Genomic DNA, 22,230 nt, shown 5'->3' with positions numbered 1-22,230 from the left:
CAGGTTGGCAACCTCATCAAGGCCTTGCCCGACCTCAGGGACCTGAATTAGGCATGAGAAAAGCGACAAATCGAAACTATCGACAAAACCTGGCCTAGGAAATGTCGCCGACTGGGTCTGCTCGAAACCATCGACAAAACCTGGCCTGGGAAATGTCGCCGGCTGGGTCTGCTCGAAACCATCGACAAAACCTGGCCTAGGAAATGTCGCCGACTGGGTCTACTCGAGACCATCGACAAAACCTGGCCTGGGAAATATCGCCGACTGGGTCTGCTCGAAACTATCGACAAAACCTGGCCTGGGAAATGTCGCCGGCTGAGTCTGCTCGAAACTATCGACGAAGCCCGGCTTTAGAAATTTCGCTACCAGAGTCTACCCGTTCTGTTCGGAAAATCCCTTCTCTTGGCCCCATGAGCCACCACGTCTGTCGCTGGACTGATTGATCTCCCTCCGTTGCTCGAGGAATGGCGTAACGCACACAGGCGGCGAGACAGAGGGGCTCGGATCTAATTATCTGCGACGCATGCAGGCCGCCTTTTGGCTGCTCTTTCTAGCTCGTTGGAGGTTTCACGAACATGCTGGGCCTGAGATGCGATGCCGGCTCCGTGGTCTCTCCGGCTGTTGTTTGGGGGGTGGGGGGCGGTCAGCAGTCCTAAAATGGCCCTTTTTTGACGCTGCTTGGGCTGCTATTTTGGACCAAGTATGTAGGCTTCTGGCGGCTGCTGGGGTTAAGACATCACAGGTGTCGTACAAGGGGCTAGAACAACACACGGCACAGTTTTATCATTATTTATCAACGACCGGTCTATGTCTGCTCTATTGTACTAGCTTGCATTGTTTCCTGACCATCTGGCGGCGACTTACCTTGCGCTGTCGCCTCTGCCTCACTTGCTCTGACGTCCGCAGCGTAACACCATGGACTTCCTGAACATGGCGCCGGAAGTGGTCGACATGTTGAAACTTGACGTCTCGACACTTAGGATGCTCGCACCGTATCTTCTCACCGCTCCGCTCAGCTTGCTCGCGTCTGATCAGATGCTGGTCATCGAAATGGTCGTTCATGACAGTCGGGCGGCAGTATGTAAAGGTACGCTCTTCGCGAGAGAGTCGCTCATCGCCGATACAATCGGGGCATTGCGCAGCATGCAGGAGCAGAGGGAATCGATCAGGGCTGGGCAACCTTTCGTGTTCTATTTCGGGAGGCTCAGTCTTTATAGAGAGGCAGGCTTTGGCGCTCTGGCGAGCATGGGAGCGCCTGACCGTCTCTCTTTTGCCACAGAGAGCCACCATGAGATCGATGGAGTCGATCCTTCGTTGGGCGATCTGGTCTTCGGTCAAGTCGTCGGGCTGGTGACAGAGGATCTCTGCCAGCTTCTCGCGTTCCGGCACAGTGACATCGATAACAGGCTCCAGGTACTCGTCCTCGTCTTCTCCGCGTGCCTGCCGTTCAATATCCCAGGTGGGACGGTGATAGAAGTAATACTGGCGGTACTCTCTTGTGATCAGGTGCACGCGTCGTCCCTTCTTGAGTCTGATCTGCTCGGTAAGCATGCATATCTCTTCTTCGGCCTCCAGACCCTGAATACGACGCCGTCCCTGCTTGAGTAATGCTCGCCGCTGCTCCAGCTCAACGATCTCTGGATCGGGTGGCAGGTTCGCCCATACTTCTGCAGGCACCATGTCGCGTTTAGCTCGAGGGTCACGGGTAAGGCTGACGTGCGCGAACAATTTGTACAGTTCGCTCTCTGTCTGTTCCTCAAGAAAGGTGTTCTGCAAGTCAAACTCGACCATCTGATTAAGGTAGGCGTCGTGAAACGTGAGAAACTTGGGGTCGTGGCGCATCATCTGGTCTCGGACAGCGTCCGGCGCGTTACCTGCGGGCACATTAGCAATCTGCAGATCGGAAGCCCGCCAGAGCTCAGGGATGTCACGCACCGTTCGCAGCGTTGGAGGCTCCTCTGCGGCAGACCTTTGGCGTCCAGCGAACCTCGAACCCCGCATTCTCGCTCTGTTGGCCCATGTCATCTCTTAACTTGGCATAGAGCATGGCTTCGTCTTCGGAGAGTTCGCCATTGCGGCCAAAGCGGCGGAAAACGGGGACCTTGAGCATGGACTCCTTCCACCGTAGCTGTGTGGACGGCTTGCACGCAGGGATCTTCGTCCCTAGCACCCGAGAGGCGTTTGTCAAGCTCTCCGCGGCAAAGGCGTCGTCGTGAAGCGCAAGGGCGATGATGTCGCTGATGACGCAAAAAACCAGTTTCCTCGTCGGCGTGAAGTAGAAGATGGTACTGTGATAGTTAGCATCGAGAAGACGGGCCGGTCGTGGTCAGCCTGTAGGACGTTGGCAGCTCACGGTTTCGGCCTGTTATCTGCGCCTTTGTGATGGATAAACTTGATGGCCATGGCGGGTACTGCCCGTCCCGTCCTCGGGTGGCGGACAATCATCAGATGGATGTCCTCGTAGCAGAGAGCCTTGGGTCGGCCGCGTCTCTTGGGTTCCGCCGACAACAGCTCATCTAGCCGCCGGGATACCTCATCAGGCGCGACGTCATTGTCTTCATCTTCGTCCGCTTCACAGTTGGCGTTGGGTGAAGACACGACCTTGGAGCCGAAGAGTTTCTGAATTGAACCGTCTTTAGGCTTTCGCCTCTCGTTGTCGACGAGCTCTCCAGGTCGCGCCCCGGTGTAGCACATAATCTTGTAGCAGCAGGGGAGTTGAATGCGGTGCCGTTCACTGGGGAAGATGCTCTCGTCGTACGCCATGTTGAACACCAGGAGGACCTCCAACTCGGCCGCGCTCACGACTGGCTTGGCGTCGATGTTGGGCGCGCGAAGACCGAACTGAGGGATCAAGAAATGACGATTGTACTGGCCGAGAGTCTCTGTCAGCGCTTCCTATACATGGGGAAGTATGGGGAGAAGAGCTGGCCTCCGGCCAGGTTCAAGTGGGCCGTACCTTGTACACTTCCTTAGAGTCATTGCGGTCCATGAAACGACCCGTGACCGTGGTGTACAGCTGTTGGAATTGGCGAATATACACATCCAAAGTACCCCACGAGTTGACCTTGTAGTTGCCGCAGACGAAGAGTAAAAAATCCATCGTCGTCTCTCGCTGTAGATCTTCCAACGTAGCCTTCCAATCGCCGACCTTCTTTTCCTGACAGTAACTTGGCCCACACGTCAGAGGACAGATATCCAGCGGGACAGGCTCGGTGACTTACCGCTCCCATTTCCTGAAAAGACCGGCGACGTTGATCCGGGTTTCGCGAGCATACACGGGCTTGACGAAGGTCACTCGCCGCAGCTGCTTTCGGTTCTCCTCATGCGCCTCGGCGGACAGCGGTGCGGGTCGTCTGGTGCCTCTGCTGCGTGACTCTCGCTGAGCGACTCGGGCGAGAAAGTCGGCATGATTGTCCGGGGCGCCGTTGTGACCGGCTCGGTACGCTGTGGCGGCCGTAGACTGAGCCATGGGGACGTGGGGACGTGAGGACGTGAATGATTCTCCGAGGCTCGTTGCTTGTCGGCTCGATTAACTTGGCAGTCATTCGGTTGGGGGGGGAGAGAGAGCAGACAGGCGGGCTGCGAAGGATGATGGGAAGAGCGGCGGTGTCGAACGAGTCGAACGGGAACGGGAGGCTAAGGGGACCGTCGCTGCCATTTATAGAGAGCTGGGAGGCCATGGCAGCTCGAGTGTGCTTACTCTGGGCGGCAAGGGATGGATCCATTGTGGACGACGACAGGAAACAGAAAACAGACGCGCCGGGTGTCGAAATTAGAACGCCCTTTGTGATGAAGGCAGGAGGGGGACAGAAACTGGGGCCCCAGGTGGGCATGTCAGCCCTGGGCGTGTGCAAGTGGTCTGTGCGTGGGCGAGCCAGTCAAGTATATAGTACCTGCCCCGCGACCTCTTGTCGCTGAACTCCCCGCACTGCTCGTGCCTGCTAAAACGGCGACACTTTCCGCCCGATTTGGCGGCTCCAGCAGCGCTTTCTCGGTTTATGGAGTATATATTATATATAAATATATATTATACTTTTCTTATATCTTTAAGATAGAAATTATAATAAAAATACTATAAATTATTTTATTAATTAAAATTACTTATTATACTCTTTCTTAAATATCTTAATTACTACCTAATATATTTTTATATTATAACTAGGCTTATTATAAATATTATAATACTAAACTCTTAATTATACTAACCTCCCTTAATTACTACTTCTTAATAATTTAGCTATTACTTATATATTAATATCTATTTAATTAATTATTTACCTTCCTTTCTTTATTATTATTACCTCTTTTTTTTATAATTAAGTCCTTTTTGCCCTTTAGTACTAACTTAGTATCTTATTTACCTATTTAAGTTTTTTAACCCTAGCCTTAAGTAAGGCAACCTTATATATAATTATTTTTATTTCTTTAAAAAAAGACTATATAGCTTTTAAAATTAACTCTAGGGAGCTACTTTTATACTTTTTTACTTACCTCTTAAGATAATCTAACTAAGATTAAGTCTTAAGCATAATTTTTAAGGTTTTTAAGACCTAAGGGGTTAATAGTTTAGCTACCTCCTTAGGTAGTATTAAAGTCTATAGCTATATATTAAGCTTTAAAACTATACTTTCTAAGTTAAGAAAAATAAGCCTAGCTCCTTTAAAGGCTAACTTAATATTTTTTTCTATTATAATAGCCTAAAATATAATATAAAAGGCTAAAAAGAACTTAGTCTTTAAAATATAAATTATAAAGTATTTAATTAAAAGTTTTATTTCTTAATTATAAGTAACGTACATGATAAGCGAGCGCCGCAGACAAGCGAGCGCCGCACTTTTCCCTCCTACACCTAACTTTTCATTTAATCAATTAATTATTAACCACCAAATATATTAGACCCAAATACTGAGGCTAGAATGCTTCTTGCCCTTCAAGCCCTTCAAAATAACCCAAAACTAAGCATCCAAAGCGCTGCAGGGATGTATAAGATTGATAAGCGGCGGCTACGTCGCCGCCAGCAGGGCATTTAATCCCGACGCGATACTATCCCAAATTCACGCCGACTATCTGATCTAGAGGAATAGATCATAGTTCAATTCATTCTCGACCTAGATGCGCGAGGTTTTCCCCCGCGACTGCGTGCTGTTGAAGCAATGGCTAATTGACTGCTTGCCGACCGCGACGCGCCACCCATCGGCAAGCGCTAGGCTTCTAACTTCGTCAGATGATAAGAAAAGCTAAAGACGCATTTTTTTCATAAATATAACTACTAGAGGGCTAAGTGCAAAGATCTAGAGGAAATCCGGAAGTGGTTTTAGCTCGTGGCGAATATAATCGCGAAGTATAGCATCTAATTAGATAATATCTAGAACTTTGACGAGACTGGCTTCCTTATGGGTATGATTGCAAGCGGAATGGTTATTATTGGCGCAGAAAGGCGTGGTCGACCAAAATCAATATAGCCTAGAAGCCGGGAATAGATTACAGTGATTCAGGCGATCAATGCGGAGGGCCAAGCGATTCAGCCGTTCATCATAGGTGCGGGCCAATATCACCTCGCCAACTGGTACAGAGAAAGCAACCTCCCGGGCGATTAGACTATTATAACCTCCTAAAATGGCTAAACCGATAATAAGACCGGTCTCAAGTGGCTAAAGCACTTTAACCGGTGTACAATCAAGCGATTAAATAGTCGCTATCGTCTTCTAGTCCTTAATAGCCATAAAAGTCACTACTCTATTGACTTTGAGAGATATTACGAGGAGAATAAGATTATTACGCTTTATATACCGCCTCATTTGTCTTATCTACTTTAGCCTCTTAACATCGGGTACTTTAGCCTACTTAAAAAGGCTTATAGTTAAGAAATAGAGCATCTAATTAGATGCTCTATTACCCACGTTTCTAAGACCGAGTTCTTCCTGGCCTTCTATGCCGCTTATTAAGCTATTATGACGGAATAAAATATTAGGTCTACTTTTAGAGGGGCTGGACTTGTCCCTCTTGACCCGGAAAGTATAGTCTCAAAGCTTAATATGCAGCTACGGACTCTAACGCCGGTTGAGGAGGAGGCTGGCCCCTCTAACCCTTAGGTCTCAAAGACCTCAAAGACCATCCTTAAGGCCTAATCTTAGTCTAAATACCTTAAAAGAAGAATTAGAAGGCATAAAAGTAGCTCTCTTAAATTAATTCTAGAAGCATTAAAGTATCTTTCTAAGAGAACAAAGGCAGTTATATATAAGATAATATTATTAAGGGCTAAGGTATAGGATCTTCGATAGGCGAATGAGATACTAAGCCGGCGCCAGAGAGCAAAAAGAACCCAGCTACAAAAGAGAGGGGTAATAACGGTAGAGGAAGGAAGGTAAGTAATTAATTAGATGGATATTAATGCGCAGGTAGTAGCTAAATCGTCGAGAAGTGGTAGTCAAGGAAGGTCAGCGCGACCGAGAGTTCGGCACTATAGAGTATGCGGTAAGCCCGGTCATAATGCTAGAATGTGTTAAGTAGTGATTGAGACCTCTGGGGAAGAGTATAGTAAGTAGTTTTAATTAATTAATTAATTTATTATGTTTTTATTATGATCTTACTAAAGAGGGTTAAGAAAAGTGCGGCGCTTGCTTGTCTGCGGCGCTTGCTTATTATATATGTTATTTTTAAGTATATTAAAGTATTTAATATTAAATAACTAAAGTAAATAAAATAAATAAGGTAATATATAAAGCCTAATAATTTTATTCTTTTTATAATATCTCTTAAATTTAATAAAGTAATAACTTTTATAGCTATTAAGGATTAAAAAATAATAATAACTATTTAATTACTTAGCTATATATTAATTAAAGTGCTTAAGCTACTTAAGATTAGTCTTATTATTAGTTTAGTTATTTTAGGTTATTATAATAGCTTAATCACCCGGGAGGTTACTTTCTCGGTACTAGTTAGCGAGGTAATATTAGCCCGCACTAATAATAAATAGCGGGATCGCTTAGCTATCTGCATTAATCGCCTAGATAGCTATAATCTATTCTCGGTTTCTAGGCTATACTGATTTTAGCTTTCTATGCCTTTCTATGCCTATAATAACTATTCCGCTCTAAATTATACCTATTATAAAGCTAATCTTATTAATATTATAAATATTATCTAATTAGATATTATACTTCGCGATTATATTTACTATAAATATAAACTAGTTATAAATAATAGTTAGATCTTTATACTTAGCTCTTTAGTAATTATATTTTTAAAAAAAAATATATCTTAAGCTCTAGGTATTATTTAATAAAGTTATAAGCCTAATATATACTAATTAGTAGCGCATCGCAATTAATAAGTAATTAATTAATTATTTCTTTTATATTATATAGTCTAAGGGGAAATCCTTATAAGTCTAGGTTAAGAATAAAGTAAATAATAATTTATTCCTTAAGATTAAATAGTTAACGCAATTAAGAGATTTAATTATATCGTAATTAAATGCTATTTTGCTAGCAACGTAGCCTATGCTTAGAGATCCTATAGAGGTTTATAGCGCATTAAATACTTAGTTTTAGGTTATTTTAAAGTGCTTAAAGAGTAAGAAGAGTTTTAGCCTTAGTATTTAGGTCTAATATATTTAATAATTAAAGAATTAATTAATTAAATAAAAAGTTAGGTATAAAAGGGAAAAGTATAATATATATTTATATATAATATATACTTATTATATATATTATATTAAGTAAGTAAAATAGATAAGTAAGTAAAATAAAAATCCCTTAACTTATATTATCTCTATTTAATTAATTAATTCCTAACTACTTAGTATATTATAATTAAATAAAAAAGCTAATATCTTTTTTACTTTTTAAGCCCTTTAAAATAACCTAAAATTATCTCTTTAATATGCTATAAAGATCTATAAAGTTAGTCTTATAATACTATAGCGCTAGTAATAAGGTATTCTTTCTTTATATAATATTATATTAAAGTTATAGAAATTATTTAATCTAGAGAAAGAAATTATTATTTAGTTTATTCTTAACTTAAATTCGCGAGGATTTCCCCCGTAATTATATAATATTAAAAAAATAATTAATTAATTACTCACTAACTATAATATACTACTTATCAATAAGCGCTAAGCTTTTAACTTTATTAAGTAATATTAAGAGCTTAAAATATATTTTTTTTTATAAATATAATTATTAGAGAGCTAAATATAAAGATCTAATTATTATTCGCGATTAATTTAAGCGCATAGAGAATATAATCGCGAAATATAATATTACCTTAAGTAATATTTATAACTTTAATAAGACTAGCTTTATAATAGGCCTAATTTAGAGCGGAATAGTTATTATAGGTATAGAAAGGTATAAAAGACTAAAATTAATATAGCCTAGAGACTAGGAATAGGTTATAGTTATTTAGGTAATTAATACGGAAGGCTAGGCTATTTAGCTATTTATTATAGTTATGGGCTAATATTACCTCGCTAATTAGTATTAAGAAAGTAACCTCCCGGGCAATTAGGCTATTGCGATATCTAAAAATAGCTAAATTAATAATAAAATAAGTCTTAAGTAGCTAAAGTACTTTAATTAATATATAACTAATTAATTAATTAGTCCTTATTATTTTTTAATCCTTAATAGGCATAAAAGCTACTACTTAGCTAACTTTAAGATATATTATAAGAAGAATAATATTATTATGCTTTATATACCGCCTTATTTATTTTATTTACTTTAGCCTCTTAATATTAAGTACTTTAAGCTACTTAAAAAGGCTTATAATTAAGAAATAAAGCATTTAATTAAATACTTTATAACTTATATTTTAAAGACTAAGTTCTTTTTAGCCTTTTATGCTATATATTTATAAGAGTATTAGGCAGGTATAAAACTAATCTAATAGACTAAAAGATCCGCCAGTGTTAGCACAACGTGCTGGCACTGCCTGCTATATTAGTATATAAGGAGGCCCTTAGGCACTTCGTATCCTTATAATATTAAGCTATTATAATAAAAAGAAATATTAAAAGAGGTTTTAAAAGAGCTATGCTTATTCCTCTTAACCTAGAAAGTATAGTTTTAAAGCTTAATATATAACATATATAATAAGTGAGTGCACTAGATAAATAAGTGTAAAATACCTTATTTATAAGAAGGTCTTTTATAAATAAAATTCTAGAAAAATAAGCTTATAGGATATAAGCCTAGGATTTTATTACCCTTTTAGGAAGGTTATGTAATCTCGGACTTAGGGCTTTATTATAAGCCCGATAACGCCGTTAAACCCGTCTCCTTCTATAGGGTATTTCCTATCCGGTTTTAAATATCCTAGTTTAAAACCCGATAGGTTTTAACTTCTATTATGCTATAACTCGGCTTCTAGTTATTCGTTACTAGCAAAACTAATAGGGTTTTAAAGCCCGGAATTAGGGCTATCCGACGGTATAACTTCTATCCGAATCGGGCTAATAGATTCCGAGCCATTTACTATATAAGCTATAAACCCTCTCTTAGAAATAGCTCCTAAGATCTTAAATCAATTCAGATAATAAGAACACTAATTAGAAGCTGGTCTTCTCTATTTTAACCCTATCTTCTATTTGCCCCACTCTTATTACTCTATGATTTCTTACCTAGCTAATTAGCTTTATATAAGGACTAATTCCACTGCCTATTTACCTCCTATCTCTATTACCTACCCTATAGTCTTTAAAGACTATATTTCCTCTATTTTTTAGTCTTTTATAATAAGTATATTAAAAATCTCTACCTTAAAGATAGAAATTACTATAAAAATACTATAAACTATTTAATTAATTAAAACTACTCACTATACTCTTCCCCTAATATCTTAATCACTACCTAATAGGTCCTTATATTATAGCTAGGCTTGCCATAGATACCATAATGCCGAATACCCAGTCGCGCTGACCTCCCTTAACTATTACTTCTCGACGATTTAGCCACTACCTACGCATTAATATCTATCTAATTAATTACTTGCCTTCTTTCCTCTACCGTTATTACCCCTCTTTTCTATAGTTGGGTTCTTTTTGCCCTCTAGCGCTAGCTTAGTATCTTATTTGCCTCTCGAAGGTCTTTATTCTTAGCGGTTAATAAGGCTACCTAATGCATAATTGCCTTTATCCCCTTTATAAGAGACTATAGAGCTTCTAAAATTGACTCTAGGGAGCTACTTTAATGCCTTTTAATTTATCTTTCGAGGTATTTAGACTAAGATCTAGCCTTAAGTATGGTCTTTGGGGTCCTTAAGGCCTAAGGGGTTAATAGTTTAGCTGCCTCCTTAACTGGCATTAGCGTATATAGCTGCATATTAAGCTTTAAGATTATATTTTCTGCATTAAGAGGAATAAGCCTAGCTTCTCTAAAAGCCCCCTTAATATTTTATTTTATTATAATAACTTAAAATACGGCGTAGAAGGCTAAAAAGAACTTAGTCTTTAAAACATAGGTTATAAAGCATTTAATTAGATACTTTATTTCTTAATTATAAGTACTTTTAAGTATGCTAAAGTACTTAATATTAAGGGGCTAAAGTAGATAAGAGGAATAAGGTAATATATAAAGCCTAATAATTTTATTCTCCTTATAATATCTCTTAAATTTAATAAAATAGTAACTTTTATAGCTATTAAGGATTAAAAGATAATAGATATTAATTAATTAATTAGTTATGCACCGGTTAAAGTGCTTAAGCTACTTGAGACTAGTCTTATTATTAGTCTAGTTATTTTAGGTCGTTATAATAGCCTAATCGCCCGGGAGGTTGCTTTCTCAGTACTAGTTAGCGAGATAATATTGGCCCGCACTAATAATAAACGGCGGGATCGGCTAGCCTTCCGCATTAATCGCCTAAATGACCGTAATCCATTCTCGGTTTCTAGGCTATACTACTTTTAGCTTTTTATGCCTTTCTGTGCCTATGATGATTATTCCGCTTGTAATTATGCCTATAAGAAAGCTAGTCTCGTTAATATTATAGATATTATTTAATTAGATGCTATATTTCGCGATTATATTCGCTATAAGCTAAAATTAATCGCAAATAATAGTTAGATCTTTATACTTAGTTCTCTAGTAGTTATATTTATAAAAAAAACATATCTTAAGGTCTAGGTATTACTTAATAAAGTTTAAAGCCTAGCGCATATTAATTAGTAATATATTATAGTTAGTAAGTAATTAATTAGCTATTTTTTTTATATTATATAGCTAGGGGGGAAATCCTTATAAATCTAGGTTAAGAATAAATTAAATAATAATTTATTCCTCTAGATCTAATAGTTTGCGTAATTTCGGGATAATATTGCGTTAAGATTATATACTATTATACCGATAATATAAGGCATAGTAGTTAACCTAGTAGAGCCTTATAGTTTATTATAGTTTTAAATCTAGGTTATTTTAAAGGGCCTAAAGTATAAGAAGTAATCTAGCTTCTTTATTTAATTAAGATATCTCTAATTATAAGGAATTAATTAATTAAATAGTAATAATATTAAATAAGGGATTTTTAGTATACTTGCTTGTCTAGTATACTCGCTTATTATATATATTAGCTATAAACTTTAATACTAGTTAAGGAGGAGGCTAGCCCCTTTAACCCTTAGGTCTTAAAGACCTTAAAGACTATCCTTAAGGCTAGGTCTTAGTCTAAATACCTTAAAAGATAAATTAAAAGGCATTAAAGTAGCTCCCTTAAGTTAATTTTAAAAGCCCTAAAGTCTCTTTTAAAAGAAATAAAGGTAATAATATATAAAAATGCCTTATTAAGGTCTAAGATCTAAGACCTTTAATAAGTAAATAAGATACTAAGTCAGCGGCAAAGGGCAAAAAGGACCTACCTATAGAAAAGAAGTAAAATAACTCTAAATAAAGGAAGATAAGTAATTAATTAAATAGATATTAATATATAGGTAGTAGCTAAATCATTGCGGAGTAGTAATTAAGGGAGGTCAATATAACCGGGGGTTTGGCATTATAGTATCTATGGTAAGCCTAGCTATAATATAAGGACCTATTAGGTAGTAATTAAGATATCTAGGGAAGAATATAGCGATAAGTTTTAATTAATTAGATAATTTATTATATTTTTATAGCGATTTTTATTTTAAAGGTTAAGAAAAGTATTCCACTCGCTTGTCTATTCTACTCGCTTATTATGTATGTTATCCTCTATAATTATATCAAGTTATGATTCAAGCTCTAGGGTAGCTAGGCCGGCTAAATATTCCCTTTTTACTCCTTCGTCTCGGCGAAATTCTCGTTTCCCCTCTCTCGCCTTGCACACAACACCATGACCCCCTTAGCCATGAGCAAGCGAGCCTGTGACGCGTGTAAACAGCGCAAAGTCAAGGTAAGCAGCGTGCAACCCCGGATCCACCTGTTCAGCTCCAGACTGACTGACACGCCAACTCAAGTGTGATCAGACACCGCCTGCATGCACTCCTTGCCGCAATGCCGACCTGGTGTGTACATATGTGGTACCTCGGCGGAAGCGGGGGCCCAAGCCAAAGACGCGTCCCCGGGACGTCGAGATCAACCTCAGTAACGATCAGTCTGGGGTCAGTTGGGTCTCGCAATGCAGTCCAGCCTCACTTCAGAACAGTTCGCCTCACACTCATACTCATGAGGAGCCTCCCCAGGTGGGAGCAGCAGTTGAGCCAAATGACAGCATGGCGACGTCTCTGGCCCTTGCTTGTCATCGCAAACTGCTGGCGGGTCTTTCGCTCGCGACCGGAGAGTTTGCCCTTGACCCCGACAAGCTGACACGACGATGCGTCGATCTCTTTATAAGCTCCGTATTTCCGCTAGTGCCGGTCGTCTGCGAGTCAACCCTCCGGTCCCTTCCCCTGGTCCTCCCTTCTTTCGCCGAGCATGTTCAGGCCCCTTTGGACAGCCTGACATCTGAGATGATCGACTCAGTTCGAAGTTACTCTCTTCTCACTGCCATATGCTCCGCCGTCCTTCACTCCATGCCGCTCGATGTCTGCCCCCAGGGCGATACTCTGGCAACCCTGTTCCTGAATGCCTCAGAAACAACCCTTCGGCTTTTTTCTGCCCATGATGTCGCGAACCCGACATCGTCTTCGCTCTCGATCCGGATTATGCATTCATCTTGTCACCACGTGATGGGTGATGCTGATCTTGCTTGGAACGCCATGGATGAGGCTATGCGGCTTGCTGTGCAGATGCGCCTCTATGACGAATGCTCATATGAGATCCCCGATTCCATAGAGGCTCAGCTGCGCCGCAATGCCTTTTGGAGCCTCTACTCGAGCGATAGATCTGCCTGCTTGCTCAATTCGCGACCCCTGGAACTGGACGAATTTCGCCTCCAGACCCCTTTTACCACTCTCTTCAAGACGAGCCAGGCCACACCACTACTGGGTTCGCATGAGTCCAGTCATCTACACCAGATTGAGGAATGCATTTTGCAAGGCTTTCTCAAGAATCACGATGTCTGGGATCTGGGCCATACCATACTCTTCAACCTACAACTGTTCGCCACTGCCAATATCCGAGCAGGTGAGGGGGGCAGCATTAACAAGAACCAGCAGCAAAGCTTATCCGAGTCCTACCTGCGCTTCCTGTCCAGCCTGGACAACATTCCCGACCTCATCGCATCGCCCAATACGTTACGCGCTTCTTCAGATGGACAACTTCTGGAATACCAGAGACGTGCATTGTGGGTGCAAAAAGCGAACCTTATACTTACATACCATTACCTGCGTATGATGATCCTCGACCGCTTCATCGCCTCAAATCTCCACTGTTTGCTAGGGTTGAACGATGACCCAATATCGCTGAAATGCAGAAAGGTAGAGATTGCTCACGATGTGCTTGAGCTTGTCACGAGCGTCCCGTTTGAGTCTCTACAAGCTAACGGAGAATCATGTGTAAGCCCCATTCTTTTCTGCTCAGCTACATGCATGTTAATGGTGTGCTAACTACTTGGCCCTTTGCTTTCTGTTCAGGTTGAGAAGCTTCGCCTCGTTTGCGCCACCCTCCTCGAGGTACTACAAAATTGTGAATCCGTACATGTACTAGAGAGAGCCAAGTCACACTTTGATGCTTTGCTCGATGTTCTCTCTAAGCTCAATTCGCGAGTATCAGAGAAGCTAACGGTAACTTGTCAATCTTGATCTACGTATCAATCTACCTTGCGATCCGCATCATGGGCTTTCGTTCTTGGAGCGAGAGCCTCTTGTCATTGCACTTTCTTTGTATTTCGTGAGTTAGCAAGATTGTCGTATTTCGTAACTGGTACAATAAGTACTTCAGGACTATAGGTTCGTGATGACTAGAAGCTAGCGACACAAATCTGGATTGAGAATAAGACTAACAACCCTCACCATTCCCAGACCACTCCTTCATACCCAGGTATGCATACTTGATTGGTGGACAAACAACAGTCATATCAAGCCTCTTCTGCCTTAGATACCCTCTTCTCCTGGTCCTCATGACCGCCGTGCTCCTGGTAGAGCTCTTCCAGCTCACTGAGAGTTCGGTTCTTCGTCTCCGGAAGGAAAAACCACAGGTACAGCGTCAAAGGAATCGAAAGACCAACAAAAATGATCAACAAGCGAGCTCCCAGATTGGCCTCGTCGGGGTTGAACTGATTCAAGGTTAGCAGGGTCCTGGGGACAGAGAAATCCTAGCAGGTCGAGAGTCAGACTTACTAGATACGGGATGGAGAATGCAATAGCCCAGCCAATGATGTTGGCAACGATGGTCCCGAAAGACTGAGTCTTGGCTCTCAGCCGCTGGCTTGGAAGCTCTGGTGCAACCACGAAGCCAATGGTACCGATGGTCAGTTGGTAGAAGAAGGCCCATGAGGCAACAAAGGCCACCGAAGCAGTGACGGCAGGCTTGTTGTCAGTTCCAGCAATGCCGACGGTGCCAATAATCAGGTCCCAAATGATCAGGAGAGTTGCTCCGTAGATCATGACCTTGCGTTGACCCACGAAATTGGGCAAGATCAGAGCTCCGATGTTGCCTGCCAGCATGAGTGCAAAGGCACCGAGGCTGATGGCAAAGGCGTCCGAGACACCAGACAGCTGGAAGAAGTAGGTCTGGTAGCTGATGACGAAGGGCATGCCACTGCAGTGATGTAGTGTATAGATGGTGGTCAACAGAGCAGTACGCTTCAGGTTTCCACCTTGGAAGATCTCCAGCCATCTGACCTTCTCTACCTCATGAGGGCCCTGGTTGGCGACGTTGATGTTATGCCTGAGCTCCTCGACCATCTCCTCAACGCGTTCGGCGGATAGGTCTCCATGGAGGCGGACAATTGCCTTGCGAGCGTCCTCTTCTCTCTCCTTCATCATGTACCACATCAGTGACTCTGGGAGAAAGGGCATGAGAGGGAGGAGAATGGCAGGGATGAGGAAAGTCAGGCAGAAGGTTCCCTTGTAGGACCAGGAACCGTGGATCTTGGAGAGAGGGTTCGCAATAACGACTCCCAGGAACTGTCCAAAGACGACAAAGACGTTGAAGAAAGACATGAGGGTGCTGCGAATCTCGGTGGGCGCATTCTCCACGATGTAGAGGGGAGCAGTGGTGTAGGAAAAGCCGATAGAGATGCCAAACACAAGCTTGGCGCCGAACAGTGCCTGAACGTTGGGCGCAAAGACCATGACGAAACTGGTGGCGACCGACATGACCAGGTTGATCCAGAAGCTGAACTTCCTGCCCAGCCAGTCGTTGGTGAAGCCGGCAAAGAAGCTACCGATGACGACTCCAATGGTATTGGCGGCTGCCCAAAGGGACTGCCACATGGCAGAGATGACATAGTCGTCAGCCGGGGCGTAGTATCGGCCGTAGTCTTCACGGAAGGCCTGGAAGGCGAGAGCTTGTCCAGAGATGATGGCGTCGAAGCCAAAGTTGATGAGGAGCGACATGATCATGATGCACCAGAGAGTGATCTTCTTGTTGGTCTTGAAAGATCGGAGGTTGTCCTTCCACTGGGCGAGGCCGAAACTAGGCTCGGGCGGCTCAGTTGGGACCTGGTGATCGGCATGGGAAGCATCCTGGCGGTTGTTAGCTTTGCCTAAGTAATGATGGTGACCAGATGGGGAAGGCCTGCCTTGGTCAACTTGTCCAAGTGCTCGGTGCCTTGTGCTGTCACTGTCTGCGCCATGGCTAGAAAAGGTCAAATCGATGCGATAAGAGGTGAATTGTTGTAGCCTGGTAAGGAATGAGGGCATCGCGAAAGAAAGCTCGTCAACGCCGATATTTATACAGAAAGTGGAGACGTCCCCGGATTGTCTCATCCGGGGTAAAGCGTGGGCAGGCCGTACGAAGGGATCGAGGCCGTGACCGTAAAACCGGGACCATCATTGCACCATTGGCCCGCTTGACACATGGAGAATTGCTGGCAGTCGGAGGCTTCAGAGCGTGACTAGAAAATTGTTGGCTGAGAGCCGTGGGAACGTGGGGACGACATTGTCTAGTCCGTTTTGAGATAGATTCGCCGAGCACTGGTCGCCACCACGAGGATATTTTAGGCCAATTTCGCCGAAGGAGGCTGAACGGTACCATTAGTTCGTCTTGATTGAAGGCTATTGGAGCGCAACTATCGTTCCTTTTCGCGAACTGTTTGTTATTGTCCGACGTCCAGCCAACAAACGTACGTCAATCCGCCATAGGGTTGAAGGCATCCTTTCGTATGTGTTAGACCATGTCAGTGTCATGGGCTGACTGGTCGCTCTGGCTCATGGAGAACCTCACCAGTATAGACAATTATTACCACCCGCGTGATGAGACTAAGTGCTTAGTAGGTAGGATCAACAGGTGCACATCACATCATGCCACGTCCATCGCGTGGATCGCGTGGAGTAGTCGGAACGGAAAAGGGGGAGTGACTCTCTTTCTCAGCATGTATTGCGAAAATGACTGTTGACGTCAAGCTATTCTACCCGGAGAACCAACCAACCAACCAACCAACTAAATGCTATACGCAACACACTCTGCAATGTAAGTTCTTGCAGGAACCAAGACTCGGATGGGGAAGCCGCCGTTGTCTGGCGTCTCGCTCGGCATGATGGCGAGTTCTCCACTCATACGCTCATCTCCGTTCAGTGTCCGGCTTCGTGTGAGGTTGCCATCGTTATCCACCAACAATTCAAAAAACTCTAGAACGCCTGTGTACACAGCGGATGGTTCTACGCTTTCGAACGTGACCTGGTAGCCTTGGCCGATGAACAGGAAGCGGCCGTTGCCACGGTGGGTAATCATACCATAGGCCGGCGCCGGTTCTCCAAAGGCTATAGAGCGGGTGATGTTCAGCTTGAACTTGCCGAATGTGTGCTCCCACTTGTCCTTGCAGCTATCTGAAAGGGGGTCAAAGTAGAAACCGAATGTGCTGTTGGGCTCACTGGCCTGGGCTGCGAGAATGTGCTTGCTCATTTTGGAGAGGATTTCGTAAGGCTTGGCGAAGTCGCTCTCTGACGCCGGCACATCATCGACACCAAAAGGAGAACATCCCAGACTGCTGTAGGTGCCATAAGCCAGCCAGGCTCGACGCGCGCCTCGGCCGTCGGCTCGCTGTTCGGGAATGAAGAGTGGCTGGTTCTCGTAGCGGTACTGCTTACAAACCCACTCATAATCTTGCAGGTAAATATCGGGAGAGACAAAGTCGATGGCTGGGGCGTTGTACCTCCAAAAGTCGAGTGTGTGAGGACAGGGGCCGCCCGACGGGTACACACCAGGCTTATATCCACCGCCAGCCACCGCTGGTAGATCGAGCTTGCCACCAGTCTCCCCGAGGTCCACGAGAGAAGCGTCTTCGGTGTTCATCCACACATTGACAAAGAATGGGAGGGGATATTCCTTCTTGCCAGCTTCGGCGACTTTGCCCACGTATGACGATAGGGCATTTGTCATAAAAATCTCGTCTCCAAAGATGCTCGAGCCGAAAGCCTGGGTCCAGCTCACGGGGCCGTCAACAGAAACAGCCTCTCTGAACTTGGGCCATTTCCTCTCAAACTCGGGGTGGAGCTGCTTTTTCCCCTTGAGATACGCCAAGAGGTCTGTGGGGACGGGCTTCTGAAAGGCTTCGTTGGCCAGGTCGCAGCGATCTCGAGAGTCTCCGAGGAGACCGCACTCATTCTCCACCTGAGTCATGAGCACGGTGCTGTGTGCAGCGTCGAACTCTTTAATATGTCGCATCAGGGCGGCAAAGGCCTTTGCGTCGGCCTCCCAACAAGCCTGACAGAAGGGCGAGAGGACTTCGGTCACCTTCAACTTGCCATCTTGATCGAAGATCTTTGCGCGCCGAAACCGACTGGGGTTTGTCTTGACCCAGCCTGGAACGTATGAGCTGGTGCCGTTCTTGTAGCTGCCAAACCACAGCACCACGAGGTGTAGACCACGCTTGCGGGCGGCCAGAATAGTTATGTCGAGCTCTGCGAAATTGAACTTGCCCTCCTCAGGTTCGATCATCTCCCAGGTAACGCTCCCAAGAACAGTGTTGAAGTTGCAATCCTTCAGGTTGTCCCATACCGTCTCCATGTACTCTTCTGAAGACATGGACGAATTGTGCAGCTCTAACGGAAGCATAAGAAAGGGTTGACCCTTGACGATCAGCTGGGCCGAATTGGGCGTAGCTCGAAGGTACGGGATCTCGGTGGTGACCATGGTGGCGGTTGAAAGAGCGAGCGATCATGCACACAAGGCCCTTTTGCGTCGGGGGAGGATCACGAGTGACGATGGTGCGAGTAAAGCTTCATGAGTTCTCAGATCTTGAGAGCATCTGATGGATGGTATTTATCATGTAAAATGTCCATGCTATGGATAAGTCCCTCCGGAGAAATGCCTTGCCAGATGTAGCGATCCCGCGGTTTAATTCGTAGCGAGTTGGGTATTTCTCCGAGACTAAAGCCCCTGGCTACCAGGATAATCACGTGTGCGCAATAAGCATAACAAGAAATGTTAAGCCTTCGAAACACCAGGAGAGAAACGTCAGGATAATAAGTACATCTAAGGCATCCGTTCTGAAAAGGGTTGGTAATATATGTGAAACCACCGCTCGATCCTTGTATCCAGTTTTCAGTTTTTTTATGCACTAAGCCTCGGTACAGCGATTCCTCCGTTATGCGGGCTGTGAACATAAATAAACCAATCTTGCTCTGTTGGTTGTGTCTAGTCCCTGCACTTCTACCTATTTCCAAGAAAAATATCTCATTTTGTTTGAACTCTGCAATCATGGGCATTCTCGACTTTCCAACAGAGGTGCAGCTCGCCATCGCTGAATTACTGCCCTTATGCGACTTGTCCGCCTTATCCATGACTAGCAAGGGCTTGCGCCATCTCACCGAACCGCTCATCTACTCATCGATCAGGATGACATGGACACTGCAAGATCACCCAACCATCATCCTACTCCTACGAACTATCCTCGATAGGCCGGACTTGGGTAGCCATGTTCGACGCCTAGAACTTGACGGTGAAGGGTTTTTTGAACGGGAAGATCAGGACACGGATCGGCAACCCGCTGCACTGCCGAATATCGTTCCACTCCAGGCCGAAAAACTTTCTCAAGCTGTTGAGTCGGCGAGAGTTGAGGAACGCACCAGTTCCTGGACCCATGAGGCCCAATCTGGGTCACCTGATGCCGTTGCAGCATTTCTTTTAAGTCTGCTACCGAATTTGGAGTGGCTCTCCTTCTCATGCAACTGGACCAGCAAGGTGAAATACATCGGACTAGTATTTAGATCAACGCTCTTCAAGACTCCTAAAGACTCTTCTCTGCCACGGTCACTCACCTATGAGTCATTGAAGCACGTCAAGCTGGTGCCCAGGGTTGATGAAGAAGACTATCCGGCCCCCGAAAACACGCTGGACGCATTGAGTCTATTCTACTTGCCCAACATCGAGCACATATCAGTCTCTATCGACAATCCGATCGAGTTTACCTGGCCATCTTCAACCCCGCCGAACCCGTTGTTACTATCATCCCTCGAGTTGTATAGGATAAGGGAAACCCGCCTTGAGCCATTGTTGTCTGCCCTCAAGAACCTACGGAAGTTACGCTATAACTGGTTCTATCAGCCTTTCGTGGACCCAAAGGTTAGCGACCGCGTCGTCAGGCTAGACAAGATGGCGGCGGCCTTAGTGGAACTCAAGGATACACTGACCGATTTGGAAATCACGGGAGAAATACAACCTGCAATGAATTATGGGCAATACGATCCACCCGCTATTACATTGCAGAGTTCATTGAACCAACTCTCTCAGCTATACAAGCTTAGACGAATGAGTGTTCCATGGGTGTTTGTCATGGGCATGACCAAGCCTTCTCCCGGCCGGATCGGTTCCATCCTCCCGCCTAGTCTCGAGGATCTTGAACTGGCGGGGTATGTGTGGTGTACTGACGACAACGAGTGGGATGATGAAATGATCGTCGCAGCCATCAAGTCAGAGCTAGAGAGCGGAGCACTGTCTGAAATGAAGAACTTGAAAAGTTTCATCCTCCCGGGCTCCTGCTCCATGGATGGAGAGCCGAGTGAATGCAAGAGAGAGCGGGAAAGCCTTAGCGCTCGCTTCAACATAGAACTGAGGAATTGGGAACGCGAAGTCGGCAATCAGTGATATTCAGAGTCAATATATTCTGCAATGAGAGCCACACTACTAAGATTGGGCTCACATTAAGTAGATACTGGCCGTGAGCCGATAAAATCCAACTCTCCTTGACCTTCGTTAGCATTAGCCATCAGAAGTGTCCTAACCAAAGCCCTCCCTTAACCATCATTGCCAACACTCCATAATACCTTTTTATCGTCACTACAGGGGTGCATTTGAATCTGGCCAATTTTCTTAATGCCCCCCGCTATCTCGTTCAAGTTGTACGGTTCCGCTCGCACGTCATTGAGGAAGTAGTCGGCATCAACGTCTGCATGCCTGACCAGTAGGTTGCACCCCCAAGCATCCTATAATAATGTTAGAAAACGACGAAGCCACGCCCACTTTTCGATATCTTGACTCACGTCGCGGTCTCTAGGCGGATTCGAGTTCTTAACTGTTCCACATCCCGGGATACTGATATGGCCCACTCTGTTTCCTCTTCCGGTAGTTCGGATGACTGTAGTCACTCGCGCCCGTGGGGCTAGATCGGCTATTTTCTTGTCGTGCATCTGATAGTACTGGAAGAAGGTTGAAATCTCTCCACATTTACGTTCATTCACATGATCTTGGGCCGCCTTTCCTTCGTCGTCAGGGCTTTGACCGAGGACTTGGTCTTTCCAAATTGTCTGACACAAATCTAGGGTCTTGCTGACGGGATTGTCGGGATGACTACTAAGAAACGCAGTCGCCCCCTTCTGTGACGAGGCGAGGATAATTTCGTTGTCGAATGCCATGATCGTCATAACACCGGGTACACGAATGGGTCTCTGCGTTCTTGGTTCTTTTGATGGCTTGTATTGCAAAACGTCGTCGTTCATTTCGTCGATGGCGTCGAAGGCTATTTGCTTGAGCTGGCCCGAGGTAATCGAAGACACTGGTTCGTTGAAGACGAGATAAGTAGAAAAGACCCATTTGTGCGCGCTCTCGGCCCTGACTCTCTTGGTCGTCCCGCCATCTGTTGCCAGTGCGTAGTCAAGTCGAACTTTCAGCTTACCCTTAGGTTGATGGGGTCTAGAGAAGTCACCTGCTTCGAGAAACTGACTGAATGCGAGGAGCAGCACAAGAAGTACTAGGGGGTGGGAAAGGCCGAAGGCCAACATTGTGAAAGTGAAGCGAGCCGAATAAGATACAAGGGGGGAATCTGGTATGAAGAGATCGTACTAGTTGTAGAGTGGTCAAGAAACACCAAGGGAGGGCAATATAACACCGCCCATGGTAGCAATGGGTTCCAGCGGAAACGGTAGAACCGCCCGACATGAGTCGGGACTGATGGTCCGACTCCCGAGCACGAAAGTCCCAACGCTATAGATGAAACAGGCCCCAGCCCAAGGCACAGCCATCGGTATCCGTGTGGGCCGTTAGGCACGGCCTTCGGGGAAATGCAATATCTCCTTGAGTGCGTTAAGGCTTCGTGAGGTTACTTGACCCACATGACCTTAGTCATGACGTAGGTACGAGAGGGGTACCACATAGTGCTCCATTAATTATTTCCACCTAAAACACCATATAAATATTTTTGAAGATACTCATGAGCTCTCAATCAATCCCTAGTCAGGCACTGAGTGCCTCTGATCCAAGTATTATA

The 22,230-nt window shown here is 44.4% G+C and overlaps 2 protein-coding genes across 2 annotated transcripts; one reads left to right on the top strand and one right to left on the bottom strand.

Moving 5' to 3' along the window:
• Positions 1 to 816: 816 nt before the first annotated feature.
• LRP88_12481 (uncharacterized protein) lies at positions 817 to 3,469 on the bottom strand (the record flags this gene model as incomplete). Its single annotated transcript, XM_083248874.1, has 5 exons — positions 817 to 1,874; positions 1,936 to 2,288; positions 2,354 to 2,895; positions 2,957 to 3,167; positions 3,222 to 3,469. 5 exons carry the CDS (start codon positions 3,467 to 3,469, stop codon positions 817 to 819), a joined length of 2,412 nt encoding a protein of 803 aa, XP_083095329.1.
• An 8,846-nt stretch (positions 3,470 to 12,315) lies between these two features.
• LRP88_12480 (uncharacterized protein) lies at positions 12,316 to 14,144 on the top strand (the record flags this gene model as incomplete). Its single annotated transcript, XM_083248873.1, has 3 exons — positions 12,316 to 12,375; positions 12,440 to 13,707; positions 14,117 to 14,144. 3 exons carry the CDS (start codon positions 12,316 to 12,318, stop codon positions 14,142 to 14,144), a joined length of 1,356 nt encoding a protein of 451 aa, XP_083095328.1.
• Between the last annotated feature and the right edge of the window lie 8,086 nt (positions 14,145 to 22,230).

The sequence above is a fragment of the Fusarium phalaenopsidis genome (assembly GCF_050370095.1).
Source record: "Fusarium phalaenopsidis strain FUZ10S chromosome Unknown contig_32318, whole genome shotgun sequence".
In the NCBI taxonomy this organism is placed as follows: Eukaryota; Fungi; Ascomycota; class Sordariomycetes; order Hypocreales; family Nectriaceae; genus Fusarium; species Fusarium phalaenopsidis.
The sequence above is the reverse complement of the archived record's forward strand: the minus strand, read 5'-3'. Positions and strand labels throughout refer to the sequence as shown.